Source organism: Oncorhynchus nerka, linkage group LG9a (assembly GCF_034236695.1).
Source record: "Oncorhynchus nerka isolate Pitt River linkage group LG9a, Oner_Uvic_2.0, whole genome shotgun sequence".
NCBI classification, from domain to species: domain Eukaryota; kingdom Metazoa; phylum Chordata; class Actinopteri; order Salmoniformes; family Salmonidae; genus Oncorhynchus; species Oncorhynchus nerka.
The window spans coordinates 12,060,434-12,079,112 of record NC_088404.1 but is presented as its reverse complement, the minus strand read 5'-3'; the positions used below and the strand labels follow the sequence as shown (position 1 = coordinate 12,079,112).

General features: G+C 44.9%; 1 protein-coding gene across 2 annotated transcripts; it reads left to right on the top strand.

The window, feature by feature from the left end:
• Positions 1-46: 46 nt before the first annotated feature.
• On the top strand, positions 47-18,437 carry LOC115133929 (transcription initiation factor TFIID subunit 3-like). Of its 2 annotated transcripts, XM_029667369.2 has the most exons (7): positions 51-399; positions 1,130-1,381; positions 1,625-3,462; positions 3,584-3,666; positions 13,326-13,593; positions 15,126-15,232; positions 15,748-18,437. In XM_029667369.2, the coding sequence occupies exons 1-7, from the start codon at positions 234-236 to the stop codon at positions 15,860-15,862; spliced, it is 2,829 nt and encodes a 942-aa protein (XP_029523229.2). In that variant the 5' UTR covers positions 51-233; the 3' UTR covers positions 15,863-18,437. The 2 variants fall into 2 exon arrangements, with proteins under 2 accessions (XP_064878391.1, XP_029523229.2); XM_065022319.1 differs by lacking the exons at positions 13,326-13,593; positions 15,126-15,232; positions 15,748-18,437 and adding an exon at positions 4,328-6,385 and having other exon boundaries at positions 47-399.
• Positions 18,438-18,679: the final 242 nt, after the last annotated feature.

The following is an 18,679-nucleotide window of genomic DNA, read 5'->3' as shown; positions in this document are numbered from 1 at the left end:
TTCTTCTGTGGTTGTCCCATGTTTTTGCGCATGTCAAATCGATGGTTTTTGTCGGTGGAAACAAGATGGCGGCTCTGACAAGACCGCCAACATATTTACTTGAATAGATGTCAAAATTAACCCTCATCTAGCGTTTTGTTCGCGACCTGCATGTATTTCATGCATCATGAAGACCAGGAAGATGTTCTATAGTAGGGATTGACGAAGCCACGACCGTTACTAAAGTCAGCGTGATGTGCGAGAGTTATGCCCGCTCGCTGCTGCGTGTGTCGGTGGCGCAGATCTGCCAAGCGTTGGGCTGGGATGCGGTGCAGCTCACCGCCTGCGACCTGCTTTCCGATGTTCTGCACAGATATATCCAGCAGTTGGCCAGGGGTTGTCATCGATATTCGGAGCTCTGTAAGTACTGTATTTCTGAAATGTCTACTTGAAGTGCAAGTGATCTGGCTAGGTATTGAGTCACGTTGTTTATTCCCGGCTCTGTGACTAAGCGCCCCCTCCAACCGAGGCCTAACGTTAGTTCTAATAATATACATTTTCAGTAAACATAACCAAGCTGCTAACCAACTATGTTAGTAAGCCACATTATGTAATCAATGACCAGACTTGGTTATGTTTGCGAGTATACATTTCCTAAGTATTGCATGTATGTGGCTGTTAGCTTAATTGTGTATGTTTTGGCCATGTGTATTTGTGTTTCTCTAAAAACCTGTCATGCTGTGTCCGACATGGTTAGCTCAGATGTCAACACAGGGGAGTGTTCAACATGGCAGAGAAGGAAAACAGTGTGGTATCTCATTTTAGAATGGCTTTTAAGAAAATACTGTCCTATAAAATGTAGTAGGTTTGTCAATAATTGTACAGGATGAAATGACAGAAAAGTAACTATATGCTGACGACATAACAGCTAATGGTTTAGGATATCTTCATTTTGGCTCAATCAAACCAGGATTTAAGAAAGAGGAGGATCTGTTTGACAAAGGAAATACTGTATGCTGACAAGTCCTGGTATGGTATGATCCTTGTTGTCCATTCACAGTCTCACCCCTTGGGTTTGACCCTTAGGAAGATGCATGTAAAAGAAGGCCTTTCGTTTTGATGTCTCATGCATTCTCCTGTCTGTTCCTAGATGGGAGAACAGACCCAGTGCTGGATGACGTAGGCCAGGCATTTAGGCTGCTGGGGGTGAGTCTATCTGAGCTGGAGGACTATGTCCACAACCTGGAGCCCATAGGGTTTGCCCAGCAGACGCCCCTCTTCCCCCTCAGCAAGAACAACGTGCTGCAGTTCCCTCAGCCTGGAGTGGGGGTCCGGTGGGACGCAGAGGAGAGGAAGGACTACATTCCAGATTATATGCCACCCTTGGTCTCACTACAGGAAGGTAAGGCTGTAGCATTGTGTGTGTTTGTGTTACACAACTTACCTCTATGGAGAACAGTTGTGCATGGAGAATGTTGTGAGATAGGGAGTGATGGGGAGAGTATGCTTCTGTATTTGTGTGTTTATGGGGTTTTGTCAAACAGATAATGTTTTTATCCTTGACCTTTAATTCAATGCCAATCAGACCCTAGAAGATTTAGTGATTGATTTAACTCAGTATTATATCTCTCTTTCTCAACTGCAGAAGAGGAGGAAGCCCTGGCTGACATGGGCACCTCTGCTGAGGCCATGCAGGTCCCGCTGGAGGATACCGACGAGGATATGGATGATGACGAGGTGGTGAACGATGAGAACCACCCTGTGAAGAGACACCTGGACAGCCCCGATGCCGCCATGGGTATGATGCCCACCTCCAAGAGGCCTCGCATGCACTCTGGCTTCAGCCCCGACTGGAGCATGGAGCCCAGGGAGCCCCTCACCTCCCTCAACCCCCAGCGTGTTCCTCCAGGCATGATGGCCTCCCACTCTCACGACAGCCTGGGTTCAATGTCTATGTCCCCTGAGACACCTGGGCCTCCAATGTTGTTCAGACCCCAGCCGGTGACCCCCGGGAGACACTCAGATCATAAGTCACATGGCAGTCAAGGCCGCAAAGGGCCCAAGGGCTCATCCCCCAGCAGGCCACGGACTAAGTCCCCCAAGGGGGTCAACGCTGGTGGGCCTATGTCAGGCAGCCCCATCCGCTCGCCCAAATCTTCCAAGGAAAGGAAAAAGTCACCTTGCCGGACCAAAAGCCCTAAAAGTCCCAAGAGCCCCAAGATAGGCTCTGGAGCCAAGTCTGGGTCTCACCCCCAGGGCAAGTCTGAGGCTCAGGTCCTTGGCCTACAGAGGCTGCCCCTGTCAGCCCTCAGTGAGAGGATGGGGAAGGAGAATATCCACGTGCAGAGCCTAGAGGACCACGAGCTTGCAGGTTTCGTCTCTAGTAAACTCGTCGAACCTGGCACCAACAACGCCGATATCGACGACTCCATCGACACTGTGATCGCCAGGGCATGCGCCGAGCGGGAGCCCGACCCCTTCGCCTTCTCGTCGGGCTGCGAGTCGGAGAACGATGGCTTCTCCTCTCCCCGCAGGCTCACTATCATGGAGCCAGGAGGAATGCCTAAACTCTCACTGGGAGCCAACACCATGGCTAAAGACTTGTCCACGCCACTACACCTCAACGCAGGTGGCGGCCCCGGGAGCTGGACCATGGACGACTCCATCAACGAGGTCATACGCAAGGTAAACCAGGGGGATCCCTCAGCAGGACAGCCCCAGGACGAATCGTACCTCGCCTCAGCGTCCGCCTCACCCCCGACGCCGGAGCCCTTCCTCAAGATGTTCCAGGAGAAGAACAAACTCGTCTCCTCGGCTGACATCAAGAAGAAACTGAAGAAGGAGCTCAAGACAAAGATGAAGAAGAAGGAGAAAGGAGAGAAACCGAAAGATAAAGAGAGGGATAAGGACAGGGGGAAGATGAAAGAGAAGAACAAGGATAAGAACAGGGACAAGAGCAAAGATTCTTTCTCCAAAGAGGCCAAGATACCATGGAAGGACCTTGGAAACAAGGACGACCTCAGGGAACACTTCCAGGGTCAGATGTCAGGGTTTGGCAGTCCGGAGGGCTCCATGATCAAGATCAAGTCCCGCGGTGGAGGGGATGGCAGCGGCAAGAAGGAGAAGGACAAACACAAAGACAAGAAGAAGGACAAGGAGAAGAGCAAGAAGGACAAAGACAAGCGGGAGAAGGGCAAGGACAGGCAGAAGATATCCTCCCTCACCCCGTTCAGTTTGAGTGACATGCCTGTCCTGTTCAGCCCGTCGACGTGTCTCCGCATCCCCTCGATGTTGCCCCCTCTTCCCCCCATCCTCCAGGACAAGGATGTGAAGAGCAAGGAGAAGGACAAGAAGAAAGACGAGAAGAAGAAGAAGAAGAAGAAAGATAAAGACAAGGAGAAGGAAAAGGAGAGAGATAAAGAGGAGAAGAAGAAAGAGAAGGAGAAGCGAGAGAAGGAAAAAGAGAAGATCAGACTAGAAAAGGTAACTTGTCTTTTCCCAGGATTGGTTTGTAGTGTAGCGTTTTATAAAACATTAGTGAAGCATCTTATGCACACACACACAATAACAACGTTGCTCCTCCTTCTTTTCCCCACTGTTCCAGGTGAGGGTGGAGACTCCAGTGACTGTCCCGTCTCCTGTCATCCCCAGGCTGACCCTGAGGGTGGGGGCTGGACAGGACAAAATGTAAGTTTCTCAATTCAAATCAATACAACTTTAATAGTCCATTCAGAAAGTATTCAGACCCCTTGACTTTTTTCACTTTTTGTTACGTTACAGCCTTATTCTATTAAATAAAAACAAATCCTCATCAGTCTACACACAATACCCCATAGTTACAAAGTGAAAACAGGTTTTTAATATATATATTTTTTTGACAGAAATCAATTCAAATGTATTGGTCATACACGTGTTTAGCAGATGTTATTGCGAGTGTAGCGAAATGCTTGTGCTTCTAGCTCCGACAGTGCAGTAATATCTAACAAGTAATATCTAACAGTTTCACAACATGTACTCCAAAATACACCTAAATATAAGTAATACATGGATTAAGAATATATATACATATATGTCAGAGCGGCATTGGACAGTACCAGTCAAAAGTTTGGACACACCTAGTCATTCAAGGGTTTTTCTTTATTTTCACTTTTTTCTACATTGTAGAATAATAGTGAAGACATCAAAACTATGAAATAACACAAATGGAATCATCATGTAACCAAAAAAGTGTTAAACAAATCAAAATATATTTTAGATTCTTCAAAGTAGCCACCCTTTGCCTTGATGACAGCTTTGCACAGTCTTGGCATTCTCTCAACCAGCTTCACCTGGAATGCTTTTCCAACAGTCTTGAAGGAGTTCCCACATATGCTGAGCACTACAAAGAGAAACTCAGCCGTGAGCTGCCCAGTGACGCGAGCCTACCGGATGAGCTAAATGCCTTTTATGCTCGCTTCGAGACAAACAACACTGAAGTATGGATGAGAGCACCAGCTGTTCCAAACGACTGTGTGATCACTCTCTCCGTAGCCAAGACCTTTAAACAGGTCAACATTCACAAAACCGCGTGGCCAGGCGGATTACCAGGACGGACAGTACTCAAAGCATGCGCGGACCAACTGGCAAGTGTCTACACTGACATTTTCAACCTCTCCCTGACCGAGTCTGTAATACCTACATGTTTCAAACAGACCACCATAGTCACTGTGCCCAAGAAGGCGAAGGTAACCTGCTAAATGATTACTGCCCCGTAGCAGAGTCTTTTCGTAGCAGACTCTTTTCGACTACTGCCCCATAGCATTTTTTAAATTTTACCTGCATTTAACTAGGCAAGTCAGTTAAGAACAAATTCTTATTTTCAATGATGGCCTAGGAACAGTGGGTTAACTGCCTGTTCAGGGGCAGTACAATGGATTTGTTTTACCTTGTCAGCTCGGGGATTCGATTTTGCAACCTTTCGGTTACTAGTCCATCGCTCTAACCACTAGGCTACCTGCCGCCCCATTTACGTCGGTAGCCATGAAGTGCTTTGAAAGGCTGGTCATGGCTCACATCAACACCATCATGCCAGAAACCCTAGACCACTCCAATTCACATACCTTTCCCACCTAAACAAAAGAAACACCTACGAGGTTCACTGGCTACAGATTAATTAGCATTTGACACCATAGTGCCCACAAAGCTCATCACTAAGCTAAGGACCCTAGCTGGTAAGGGTAGGCAACTACACATCTGTCACGCTGATCCTCAACACTGGGGCCCCTCAGGAGTGCATGCATAGTAGAGGTCGACCGATTAATTAGGGCCGATTTCAAGTTTTCATAACAATCGGAAACCAATTTTTGGACACCGATTTTGCAGATTCTTTAAAAAATAAAAAATAAATGTACATCTTTATTTAACTAGGCAAGTCAATTAAGAACACATTCTTATTTTCAATGACGGCCTAGGAATGGTGGGTTACCTGCCTCGTTCAGGGGCAGAACAACAGATTTTCCCCTTGTCATCTCGGGGGATCCAATCTTGCAACCTTACAGTTAACTAGTCCAACGCAACAACGACCGTTGCACTCTTTGCAGTCCACAAGGAGACTGCCTATTACGCGAATGCAGCAAGCCAAGGTAAGTTGCTAGCTAGCATTAAACTTATCTTATAAAAAACAATCAATCAATCATAATCACTAGTTAACTACACATGGTTGATGATATTACTAGATATTATCTAGCGGGTCCTGCGTTGTGTATAATCTGACTGAGTATACAAGTATCTAAGTATCTGACTTGGGTGGTGGTAGGCAGAAGCAGGTGCGTTAACATTCATTCAAACAGCTCTTTCGTGCGTTTTGCCAGCAGCTCTTCGTTGTGCGTCAAGCATTGCGCTGTTTGACTCCAAGCCTATCAACTCCCGAGATGAGGCTCGTGTAACCGAAGTGAAATGACTGGCTAGTTAGCGCGCGCTAATAGCGTTTCAAATGTCACTCGCTCTGAGCCTTGGGGTGGTTGTTTCCCTTGCTCTGCGTGGGTAACGCTGCTTCGAGGGTGGCTGTTGTCGTTGTGTTCCTGGTTCGAGTCCAGGGAGGAGCGAGGAGAGGACGGAAGCTATACTGTTACACTGGCAATACTAAAGTGCCTATAAGAACATCCATTAGTCAAAGGTTAATGAAATACAAATGGTATAGAGGGAAATAGTCCTATAATTCCTATAATAACTACAATCTAAAACTTCTTACCTGGGAATATTGAAGACTCATGTTAAAAGGAACCACCAACTTTCATATGTTCTCATGGTCTGAGCAAGGAACTTAAACGTTAGCTTTCTTACATAGCACATATTGCACTCTTACTTTCTTGTCCAACACTTTGTTTTTCATTGTTCAATTTGGTTTAAATATGTTTCATTATTTATTTGAGGCTACATTTATTTTATTGATGTATGATATTAAGTTAAAATAAGTGTTCATTCAGTATTGTAATTGTCATTATTAAAAATACATTTGGTTCTTTTTTGGTTCTCCAATAATCGGTATCGGCGTTGAAAAATCATAGTCGGTCGACCTCTAATACATAGTCCCCTCGTGTACTCCCGGTTCACATTTACATTTACATTTAAGTCATTTAGCAGACGCTCTTATCCAGAGCGACTTACAAATTGGTGCATTCACCTTATGACCTCCAGTGGAACAGTAGTGCATCTAAATCTTTTCAGGGGGAGGGGGGGTGAGAGGGATTACTTTATCCTATCCTAGGTATTCCTTAAAGAGGTGGGGTTTCAGGTGTCTCCGGAAGGTGGTGATTGACTCCGCTGTCCTGGCGTCGTGAGGGAGTTTGTTCCACCATTGGGGGGCCAGAGCAGCGAACAGTTTTGACTGGGCTGAGCGGGAACTGTACTTCCTCAGTGGTAGGGAGGCGAGCAGGCCAGAGGTGGATGAACGCAGTGCCCTTGTTTGGGTGTAGGGCCTGATCAGAGCCTGGAGGTACTGAGGTGCCGTTCCCCTCACAGCTCCGTAGGCAAGCACCATGGTCTTGTAGCGGATGCGAGCTTCAACTGGAAGCCAGTGGAGGGAGCGGAGGAGCGGGGTGACGTGAGAGAACTTGGGAAGGTTGAACACCAGACGGGCTGCGGCGTTCTGGATGAGTTGTAGGGGTTTAATGGCACAGGCAGGGAGCCCAGCCAACAGCGAGTTGCAGTAATCCAGACGGGAGATGACAAGTGCCTGGATTAGGACCTGCGCCGCTTCCTGTGTGAGGCAGGGTCGTACTCTGCGGATGTTGTAGAGCATGAACCTACAGGAACGGGCCACCGCCTTGATGTTAGTTGAGAACGACAGGGTGTTGTCCAGGATCACGCCAAGGTTCTTAGCGCTCTGGGAGGAGGACACAATGGAGTTGTCAACCGTGATGGCGAGATCATGGAACGGGCAGTCCTTCCCCGGGAGGAAGAGCAGCTCCGTCTTGCCGAGGTTCAGCTTGAGGTGGTGATCCGTCATCCACACGGATATGTCTGCCAGACATGCAGAGATGCGATTCGCCACCTGGTCATCAGAAGGGGGAAAGGAGAAGATTAATTGTGTGTCGTCTGCATAGCAATGATAGGAGAGACCATGTGAGGTTATGACAGAGCCAAGTGACTTGGTGTATAGCGAGAATAGGAGAGGGCCTAGAACAGAGCCCTGGGGGACACCAGTGGTGAGAGCACGTGGTGTGGAGACGGATTCTCGCCACGCCACCTGGTAGGAGCGACCTGTCAGGTAGGACGCAATCCAAGCGTGGGCCGCGCCGGAGATGCCCAACTCGGAGAGGGTGGAGAGGAGGATCTGATGGTTCACAGTATCGAAGGCAGCCGATAGGTCTAGAAGGATGAGAGCAGAGGAGAGAGAGTTAGCTTTAGCAGTGCGGAGCGCCTCCGTGATACAGAGAAGAGCAGTCTCAGTTGAATGACTAGTCTTGAAACCTGACTGATTTGGATCAAGAAGGTCATTCTGAGAGAGATAGCGGGAGAGCTGGCCAAGGACGGCACGTTCAAGAGTTTTGGAGAGAAAAGAAAGAAGGGATACTGGTCTGTAGTTGTTGACATCGGAGGGATCGAGTGTAGGTTTTTTCAGAAGGGGTGTAACTCTCGCTCTCTTGAAGACGGAAGGGACGTAGCCAGCGGTCAGGGATGAGTTGATGAGCGAGGTGAGGTAAGGGAGGAGGTCTCCGGAAATGGTCTGGAGAAGAGAGGAGGGGATAGGGTCAAGCGGGCAGGTTGTAGGGCGGCCGGCCGTCACAAGACGCGAGATTTCATCTGGAGAGAGAGGGGAGAAAGAAGTCAGAGCACAGGGTAGGGCAGTGTGAGCAGAACCAGCGGTGTCGTTTGACTTAGCAAACGAGGATCGGATGTCGTCGACCTTCTTTTCAAAATGGTTGACGAAGTCATCTGCAGAGAGGGAGGAGGGGGGGGGGGAGGAGGATTCAGGAGGGAGGAGAAGGTTGCAAAGAGCTTCCTAGGGTTAGAGGCAGATGCTTGGAATTTAGAGTGGTAGAAAGTGGCTTTAGCAGCAGAGAGAGAAGAGGAAAATGTAGAGAGGAGGGAGTGAAAGGATGTCAGGTCCGCAGGGGAGGCGAGTTTTCCTCCATTTCCGCTCGGCTGCCCGGAGCCCTGTTCTGTGAGCTCGCAATGAGTCGTCGAGCCACGGAGCGGGAGGGGAGGACCGAGCCGGCCTGGAGGATAGGGGACATAGAGAGTCAAAGGATGCAGAAAGGGAGGAGAGGAGGGTTGAGGAGGCAGAATCAGGAGATAGGTTGGAGAAGGTTTGAGCAGAGGGAAGAGATGATAGGATGGAAGAGGAGAGAGTAGCGGGGGGAGAGAGAGCGAAGGTTGGGACGGCGCGATACCATCCGAGTAGGGGCAGTGTGGGAAGTGTTGGATGAGAGCGAGAGGGAAAAGGATACAAGGTAGTGGTCGGAGACTTGGAGGGGAGTTGCAACGAGGTTAGTGGAAGAACAGCATCTAGTAAAGATGAGGTCGAGCGTATTTCCTGCCTTGTGAGTAGGGGGGAAGGTGAGAGGGTGAGGTCAAAAGAGGAGAGGAGTGGAAAGAAGGAGGCAGAGAGGAATGAGTCAAAGGTAGGCGTGGGGAGGTTAAAGTCGCCCAGAACTGTGAGAGGTGAGCCGTCCTCAGGAAAGGAGCTTATCAAGGCATCAAGCTCATTGATGAACTCTCCGAGGGAACCTGGAGGGCGATAAATGATAAGGATGTTAAGCTTGAAAGGGCTGGTAACTGTGACAGCATGGAATTCAAAGGAGGCGATAGACAGATGGGTAAGGGGAGAAAGAGAGAATGACCACTTGGGAGAGATGAGGATCCCGGTGCCACCACCCCGCTGACCAGAAGCTCTCGGGGTGTGCGAGAACACGTGGGCAGACGAAGAGAGAGCAGTAGGAGTAGCAGTGTTGTCTGTGGTGATCCATGTTTCCGTCAGTGCCAAGAAGTCGAGGGACTGGAGGGAGACATAGGCGGAGATGAACTCTGCCTTGTTGGCCGCAGATCGGCAGTTCCAGAGGCTACCGGAGACCTGGAACTCCACGTGGGTCGTGCGCGCTGGGACCACCAGATTAGGTGGCCGCGGCCACGCGGTGTGGAGCGTTTGTATGGTCTGTGCAGAGAGGAGAGAACAGGGATAGACAGACACATAGTTGACAGGCTACACAAGAGGCTACGCTAATGCAAAGGAGATTGGAATGACAAGTGGACTACACGTCACGAGTGTTCAGAGAGTTAAGCTTACGTAGCAAGAATCTTATTGACTAAAATGATTAAAATGATACAGTACTGCTGAAGTAGGCTAGCTGGCAGAGGCTGCGTTGTTGACTAAGTAGGCTAGTTGGCATTGGCTGCGTTGTTGACACTACACTAATCAAGTCGTTCCGTTGAGTGTAATAGTTTCTACTGTGCTGCTATTCGGGGCTAGCTGGCTAGCTAGCAGTGTTGATTACGTTACGTTGCGTTAAAAGAACGACAATAGCTGGCTAGCTAACCTAGGAAATCGCTCTAGACTACACAATTATCTTTGATACAAAGACGGCTATGTAGCTAGCTATGTAGCTAGCTACGATCAAACAAATCAAGCCGTTGTACTGTAATGAAATTAAATGAAAAATGTGATACTACCTGTGGAGCGAAGCGAAATGCGACCGGATTGTTGAGTGCAGAAGTTCTGTTCGGTAGACGTTGGCTAGCTGTTGGCTAGCTAGCAGAGTCTCCTATGTTAAGGACGACATAAAACTACACACTCTAAACTACACAATTATCTTGGGTACGAAGACAGCAAAGACACCTATGTAGCTAGCTAACACTACACTAATCAAGTCGTTCAGTTGAGTGTAATAGTTGTGCTGCTAATCGGTAGACGGTGGACTAGCTAACGGTGGACGTTAGCTAGCTGGCTAGCTGCAGGGCAGTGTAGACTGCGTTAGTGGCCACGACTGTGGCCAAACACAACTCCAACAACATCATTAAGTTTTCTGACGACACAACAGTGACCGACAACGATGAGACAGCCTATAGGGAGGTGGTCAGAGACCTGGCAGTGTGGTGCCAAGACAAAACCTCTCCCTCAATGTGAGCAAGACAAAGGAGCTGTTCGTGGACTACAGGAAAAGGAGGGCCGAACAGGCCCCCATTAATATCAACTGGGCTGAAGTGGAGCGGGTCGAGAGTTTCAAGTTCCTTGGTGTCCACATCACCAACAAACTATCATGGTCCAAACACACCAAGACAGTTGTGAAGAGGGCACGACAACGCCTTTTCCCACTCAGGAGACTGAAAAGATTTGACATGGGTCCTCAGATCCTCAAAAGGTTCTACAGCTGCACCATCGAGAGCATCCTGACGGCATCAATGGTATGGCAACTGCTCACCATCTGACCGTAAGGCGCAACAGAGGGTAGTGTGTACGGCCCAGTACATCACTGGGGCCAAGCTTCCTAACATCCAGGACCTATATAATAGGCGGCGTCAGAGAAAGACCCCAAAAATTGTCTAAGACTCCAGTCATCCAAGTCGTGGACTGTTCTCTCTGCTACCGCACGGCAAGCGGTACCGGATCGCCAAGTCTAGGACCAAAAGGCTCCTTAACAGCTTCTACCCCCAAGCCGTAAGACTGATGAACAATTAATTAAATGGCCACCCAGACTATTTACATTGTAAATCAATGTAAATAGTTTCTCTTTTTCTCCCCCTTTGTTTTTACACTGCTGCTACTCGCTGTTTATTATCTATGCATAGTCACTTTAGAAATTACCTCGACTAACCTGTACACCCGCACATTGACTCGATACCGGTACCCCCAGTATATAGCCTCATTATTGTTATGTTATTTTCTTGTTACTTTTTTACTTTTAAGTTTTGTTACAGAAATACTTTTAGTTAATTTAGTAAATATTTTCTTAACTCTGTTTCTTGAACTGGATTGTTGGTTAAGGGCTTGTAAGTACGTTTTTTGCGGTAAGGTCTCCACCTGTTGTATTCGGCGCATGGACTTGTTGACTGCTTTTCCTTTACTCTGCGGTCCAACTTATCCTAAACCATCTCAATTGAGTTAAAGTCAGGTGATTGTGGATGCCAGGTTTAGATGCTGCAATTATGTGGTAGCCATGCTGGTTATGTGTGCCTTGAATTCTAAATAAATCACAGACTGTGTTACCAGCAAAGCCTCCTCCATGCTTCACGGTGGCAACCATACATTCGAGATCGTGCCTTCACCTACTCGGCGTCTCGCAAAGACACGGTGGTTGGAACCAAACATCTCTAACTTGGACTCCAGAACAAAGGACAAATTTCCACCGGTCTAATGTCCATTGCTCGTGTTTCTTGGCCCAAGCAAGTCTCCTCTTCTTAATGGTGTCCTTTAGTAGTGGTTTCTTTGCAGCAATTTGACCATAAAGGCCTGATTCACACAGTCTCCTCTGAACAGTTAATATTGAGATGCGTCTCTTACTTGAACTCTGTGAAGCATTTATTTGGTGTGAAATTTCTGAGGCTGGTAGCTAATGAACGTATCCTCTGCAGCAGAGGTAACTCTGGGTCTTCCTTTCCTGTGGCGGTCCTCATGAGAGCCAGTTAACTCTAATGAACGTATCCTCTGCAGTAGAGGTAACTCTGGGTCTTCCTTTCCTGTGGCGGTCCTCATGAGAGACAGTTTCATCATAGCGCTTGATGGCTTTTGCGACTGCACTTGAAGAAACTTCCAAAGTTCTTGACATTTTCCATATTGACTGACCTTCATGTCTTAAAGTAATGAGGGACTGTCGTTTCTCTTTGCTTATTTGAGCTGTTATTGCCATAATATGGACTTGGTCTTTTACCAAATAGGGTTGTCTTCTGTATACCACCCCCACCTTGTCACAACACAACTGATAAGCTCAAACTAATTTAGAAGGAAAGAAATTCCACAAATGAACTTTTTAAGAAGGAACGCATGGTAATTGAAATGTATTCCAGGTGACTACCTAATGAAGTTGTTTGAGAGAATGCCAAGAGTGTGCAAAGTTGTCATCAAGGCAAAGGTTGAAAACTTTGAAAAATCTCAAATTTATTTTGATTTAACACTTTTGGTTATTACGTGATTCCATATGTGTTATTTCATAGCTTTGATGTCTTCACTATTATTCTACAATGTAAAAAAAAAAAAAAGGGTCAAATTAAAGAAAAACCCTGGAATGAGTAGGTGTGTCCAAACTATTGACTGGTGTATGTAGGTAAATCTGTTTTATGTGGCACTATTTCTATGCTTCCCGTTCTTAAGTTACATTTTTGTGTTTTTTTACTTTTGATTTTGTACACCAGCTTCAAACATTTGAAAATACAATATTTTTGGTTATTGAAAATAGATTTCACAGCGGTTCAGATGGTACAATGATCATCTACACTATACATGGCTTGTTTTTTGTCACAAATTAAAATTAAGCGAACTTTTAGATTTTTAGTAACCAGGAAATGCTGAGCAATTTCTACATATTGCACCTTTTAACTTAATTTGGCTGAGGCATTCAGCTGCATCAAACATGTATAGCACACACTGACACAGGAGTAATTATACATAGATGTACAAAGCAAGTGCTGTTGCTGGTCCTATGTGGTTCAGGGCCTATAATTTTGACCCCCATGAAGTCATTTCTCATTGGCTCTGTTCTGATGTCTCTTTCTCTTCTTCTCTCAATTCAATTCAAGGGCTTTATTGGCATGGGAAACATGTATTAACATTGCCAAAGCAAGTGAGGTAGATAATATATAAAGTGAGTATATAAAGTGAAGTCTCTCTCTCTCGCCTTCCCTCTTTTTCTCTCTCTCTTTCTGCCTATCTCCAGAGTTATCAGCAAGGTGGTCTTGAATTCCGAGCCGCCGCCGCCGCCACCGCCTAAGATGCCAGCTCCTAAGACCCCCGCCGCCAAATCTGGACCCGGCAATCGCCTTCAGCTGCCGCCACCTCCTCCAATCCTCCCTCCAATACCCTCGTTGGCACCCCCTGCATCCCATCTTCCCCCTGACAGCCCTCCCCCTGCCATGCTCTCCCCCGCATCCTCCGGCAAAACATGTGTACGCAGCGTGGTCACTGAAACTGTCAAGACATATGTGGTGAGTGCCATGCCACTATATTACTCATGTATTTCTCCTGACTATTCTGTCTTCCTGTGGGACCCCCTTAATCACTCATATACGGCTCATTTTTAAAAACATTTTAAAACATGTATTTCACCTTTATTTAACCAGGTAGGCCAGTTGAGATCACCTTTATTTAACCAGGTAGGCCAGTTCAGATCACCTTTATTTAACCAGGTAGGCCAGTTGAGATCACCTTTATTTAACCAGGTAGGCCAGTTGAGATCACCTTTATTTAACCAGGTAGGCCAGTTCAGATCACCTTTATTTAACCAGGTAGGCCAGTTCAGATCACCTTTATTTAACCAGGTAGGCCAGTTGAGAACACCTTTATTTAACCAGGTAGGCCAGTTGAGAACACCTTTATTTAACCAGGTAGGCTAGTTGAGAACAAGTTCTCATTTACAACTGCGCCCTGGCCAAGATAAAGCAAAGCAGTGCGACACAAACAACAACACAGAGTTACACATGGAGTAAAACAAACATACAGTCAAAAACGCAATAGAAAAATATACATGCAGTGAGTGCAAATGTAATAAGATTAGGGAGGATAAGGCAATAAATAGGTCATAGTGGCGAAATAATTTAAACTTAGCAATTAAACACTGGAGTGATAGATGTGTAGAAGATGAATGTGCAAGTAGAGATACCAGGGTGCAAAGGAGAGAAAAAAAAAGAAGAAAATAAAAAAACAATACTAGGATGAGGTAGTTGGGTGGGCTATTTACAGATGGGCTATGTACAGGTGCAATGATCGGTAAGCTGCTCTGACAGCTGATGCTTAAAGTTAGTGAGGGACATGTGGCTGGAAACATATGTCTTTCTACTCCTATGTGTTTTGAAATATGTTTTTTATTGAAGAAGCACAACTGCAGTATACATAGTCTTGAGCATGTTCTCCATTGCTCCGGATAGTAACAGGTAATGGATATACGCTGCGTATACCAAACATTAGGAACACCTCACTAATATCGAGTTGAACCCCCTTCAGCCCTCAGTACAGGGCTCTACAAGGTGTCAAAAGCATTCCACGTCAATGCTGGCTTCCCAATGCTTCCCACAGTTGTGTCAAGTTGGCTGGATGTCCTTTGGGTGATGGACCATTCTTGATACACACTGGAAATTGTTGAGCAGTGTTGCAGTTCTTGACACAAATTGCCTGGCTCTTACTACCATACCCCGTTCAAAGGCACTTAAATCGTTTGTCTTGCCCATTCACCCTCTGAATAGCACACACAGACAATCCATGTCTCAATTGTCTCTAGGCTTAAAAATCATTCTTAACTTGTCTCCTCCCCTTCATCTACACAGATTGAAGTGTATTTAACAAGAGACATCAAAAAGTGATCATTACTTTCACCTGGATTCACCTATGAAAGAGCAGATGTTCCTAATGTTTTGTACACTCAGTGTACATAGGCATACATAATAAACACCTTTTATTTTCTGTGATGCCGATTCCTATTGTACTCCTGAGTGTCTTGTTGCTAATGTTGTTTCCCCTGTAGGTCCGTGATGAGTGGGGAAATAAGGTCTGGATCTGTCCTGGCTGTAACAAGCCTGACGACGGCAGTCCCATGATTGGCTGTGATGACTGTGATGACTGGTACCACTGGTAAGAGAGAGGTTTGGATTCATTTATCCAGCCATTAATTCATTTATTTGTATTAATTTGTTAATTTGTTTGTTCATCCATCCATTGATTAATTCATCCATTTACTGTAGAACCATAGTGCGGAACATTGACTAGTTATTACTGTAGACCCATAGTGAGGAACATTGACTAGTTGTTGCTGTAGAACCATAGTGAGGAACATTGACTAGTTGATGCTGTTGACTAGGTGGAACATTGACTAGTTATTACTGTAAAACCATAGTGAGGAACATTGACTAATTGATGCTGTTGACTAGGTGGAACATTGACTAGTTATTACTGTAAAACCATAGTGAGGAACATTGACTAATTGATGCTGTTGACTAGTTGGAACATTGACTGGTTGTAACCTAAAGAATACAACTTATGCTACGCTGTGGGAAGCTGATCTACTCTTACTATGCATCTCTTTTTGATCATTCCGTCTTCCCTCCTTTTAATCACTCACTCACTGATTCCATCTTTCTCCCCCCCAGGCCTTGTGTCGGGATGGTCTCTGCACCTCCCGAGGACCAACAGTGGTTTTGTGTGAAGTGTGCCGGCAAGAAAAAGGACAAAAAACACAAGAAGAGGAAACACAAAGTGCATTGAGAGAGACTATGCAAAACATAGGACTTAGGACTGTTCATTCGCTGGACTGACTGCTTCTTCAAGCCATCCTCTTGGAACACTCCAGGCACTGCTGTAAACGAAGAAAGAAAAGAGGAAAAACGTGACCGATGAGACATTCACACCTCCTGATGACTTTAGTTAATGACATGATAAGCCAATGATATGATAGCGCCCGTGTATGACTGTAGGAAACCAAGAAATACAGACTCTTTAACCAGCACATGTCCAACCGCCGTTCTGTGGGTTCCATGGTTACGACGCTTCCTTCCCCTCCCTTCTGTAAAGTGTTTTGGGGAGGGGGGTGCTTTTAAGTCTGCGTCCTGGTTTTTTACCCTTCTGTCTGTGGGCACTAGCACTCCACATCATGGATATCTACCCAAGTGTGCACTTGCACAGTCCCTTTCATGGATTGAACAATCTCTTAGAGTGTGCACTTGCACACTTGGGTAGATAATCAGGACGCAGGCTCCTGTTGATGTGAGAGCCCAGCGTTCAGGAAGGAATGTTCAGGTGCTCTAATGTCGTCACGGAGATCATGCTTTTCAATCATCATGGCTTCAAACAGATAATTGTTGAGTTCAATGTTGTCAAAGAGAACAGGGTATAGAGAGAAGTCTACATTCATCTTGTTGTTGTTTACCTTAGTAATGTCATAGCCTGGTCCCAGATCTGTGTGTGCTCTCTTGCCAATTCTGATGGCTATTGTCTTGAGTTGGAGACAGCAAGACAACACAAACACATCTGGCAACCAGGCTAGTATTGTCACATAAAAGGAGGTCAATAATATCAAACTGAATGACAGATTCAGATCCTGTTTAAAATCCCCCCTCTCGGTTTTCTGCTGCAGTATCCTAAAATATGTCATGTATTGTCTGTCCCCTACGTATTTATTGAGAAAGTGAAGCTAAAACTTTTAATGTGGCTCTATGCTCCAGCATTTTGGATTTGAGATCAAATATTTTATGTGGTGATGACATTTTATTTGAGGGTATTTTCATACATATCTGTTATACCGTTGAGAAATGAATGCACTTTACGTATCTAGTCCACCCATTTGAATTTCGACAAATTCACTTATAGTGTATTACATTTAGTCAAAAGTTGACTATTTGTTTCCATATTTCTAGCACACAATGACTACATAAAGCTTGTGACTCTACAAGCGGGTCGGATGCATTTGCAGTTTGTTTTGGCTGTTTCTGATTTATGTTGTGTCCAATAGAAAGCTATGGTAAATAATGTATTGTGTCAATTTGGAGTCACTTTTATTTGAAATAAGAATAGAATATTTTACATTCATGTGGATGCTACCATGATTAGGGATAATCATGACTTGAGTCGTGAATAATAATGAGTGAGAAAGTTATATTCACAAAGATCATGCCCCCAAAACACGCTAACCTCTTAACCATTAACAAAAACAGGTGTTATGATATTTATGCCTGTAACTTTCTCGCTCATCATTATTCAGGATTCATTCAGGACTATCTGTAACCATGGTAGCATCCACATTCATGTAGTTGTGTTAAGAAAACATTCTATTCTTATTTACAATAAAAGAGACTCGAAATTACACAACATTGTTTACCATTAATTTAATTTCTATTGGAACACAACATAAACATAATCACAAACTAAACAAACTGCAAATGCATCCAACAAGTTTGTACGGTCACAAACTTGATGTAGTCATTGTGTGCTAGGAATAATGGGACTAAATACTAAACTTTTGACTAAATGTAACACACTATAAGTTAATTTGTCCAAATACTGTATTTGTCATGACAACTTCAAATAGGAGGGGGGGGGGGGGGACTAAATGCATAAAGTGCTTATATTTCTAAACAGGAAAACAGATTTATGAAAATACCCTCAAATAAAAAGTGACATTCTCTACTGTTACCTCATATAAAACATTTGATCTCAAATCCAAAATGCTGGTTATAGGGCCAAATGTAAAAGTTTTAGCTTCCCTGTCCAAATAAATACGAAGAGGATAGTATATGAAGCCACATGCATTTTGTTATTAGGACTTTTATTCTAATTTGTTAAATCCATTTCCAGATGATTGGTTTTTAACTTGAATAATTTTCTGTAATTTCTGTATATATTTATTTTTAATGAAAGTTTTGTATTTTTTATTTTTCATATAAATTGTCTCCAAATCAGTTCTACAGTAGCTGTGCTCATTGTGAAGGTATCTAATTTTACTGATATTTCATATATTAAAGCCTAACAGTCTCTGTTAACTACACATAAATCTCATTGCCATCCTAAAAAATGGAAAGAGTAGTTGGTCATCTTCATCTGTACCCAAGTTCTCTGTAGGCATCTGTCCTTGTTTCCATGATTCAGGTTGAGATCCCACTTCTATCTAACATTGTGCATTTTTTTTTACATTGATTGTTCTCTGTGCAATCCTCACCCTTTTTGCCTTAAGATACGTTTTTCTTAGTTTGTTTTGATGCATTTAATTCATGAAAATTCAGTGGAAATATTTTAACAAAACTGAAGTTGAATTTGTTAAATGAATCTGAAATGTTTGGATAAGGAAGCAGTGTGTCATTTTTTTTTGTTACTGTCATTTGCATTTAAATTTGTCTGAGGAGTATGGAGTCATACAGCCCAAAATAAGTAGTTTCCTCTCCCTTGTCCACAGTCCCCTTCCATAAGGAGTTGGCAAGAGATTAAACAGACTGGCACCCAGAAGTCTAGTGGATAATATACAAGAAACACCTCATGTAGAGTGTTCAAGTGGAGCCTACTAGAATGTTCAAGTAGTAGAATCTAGCGCAG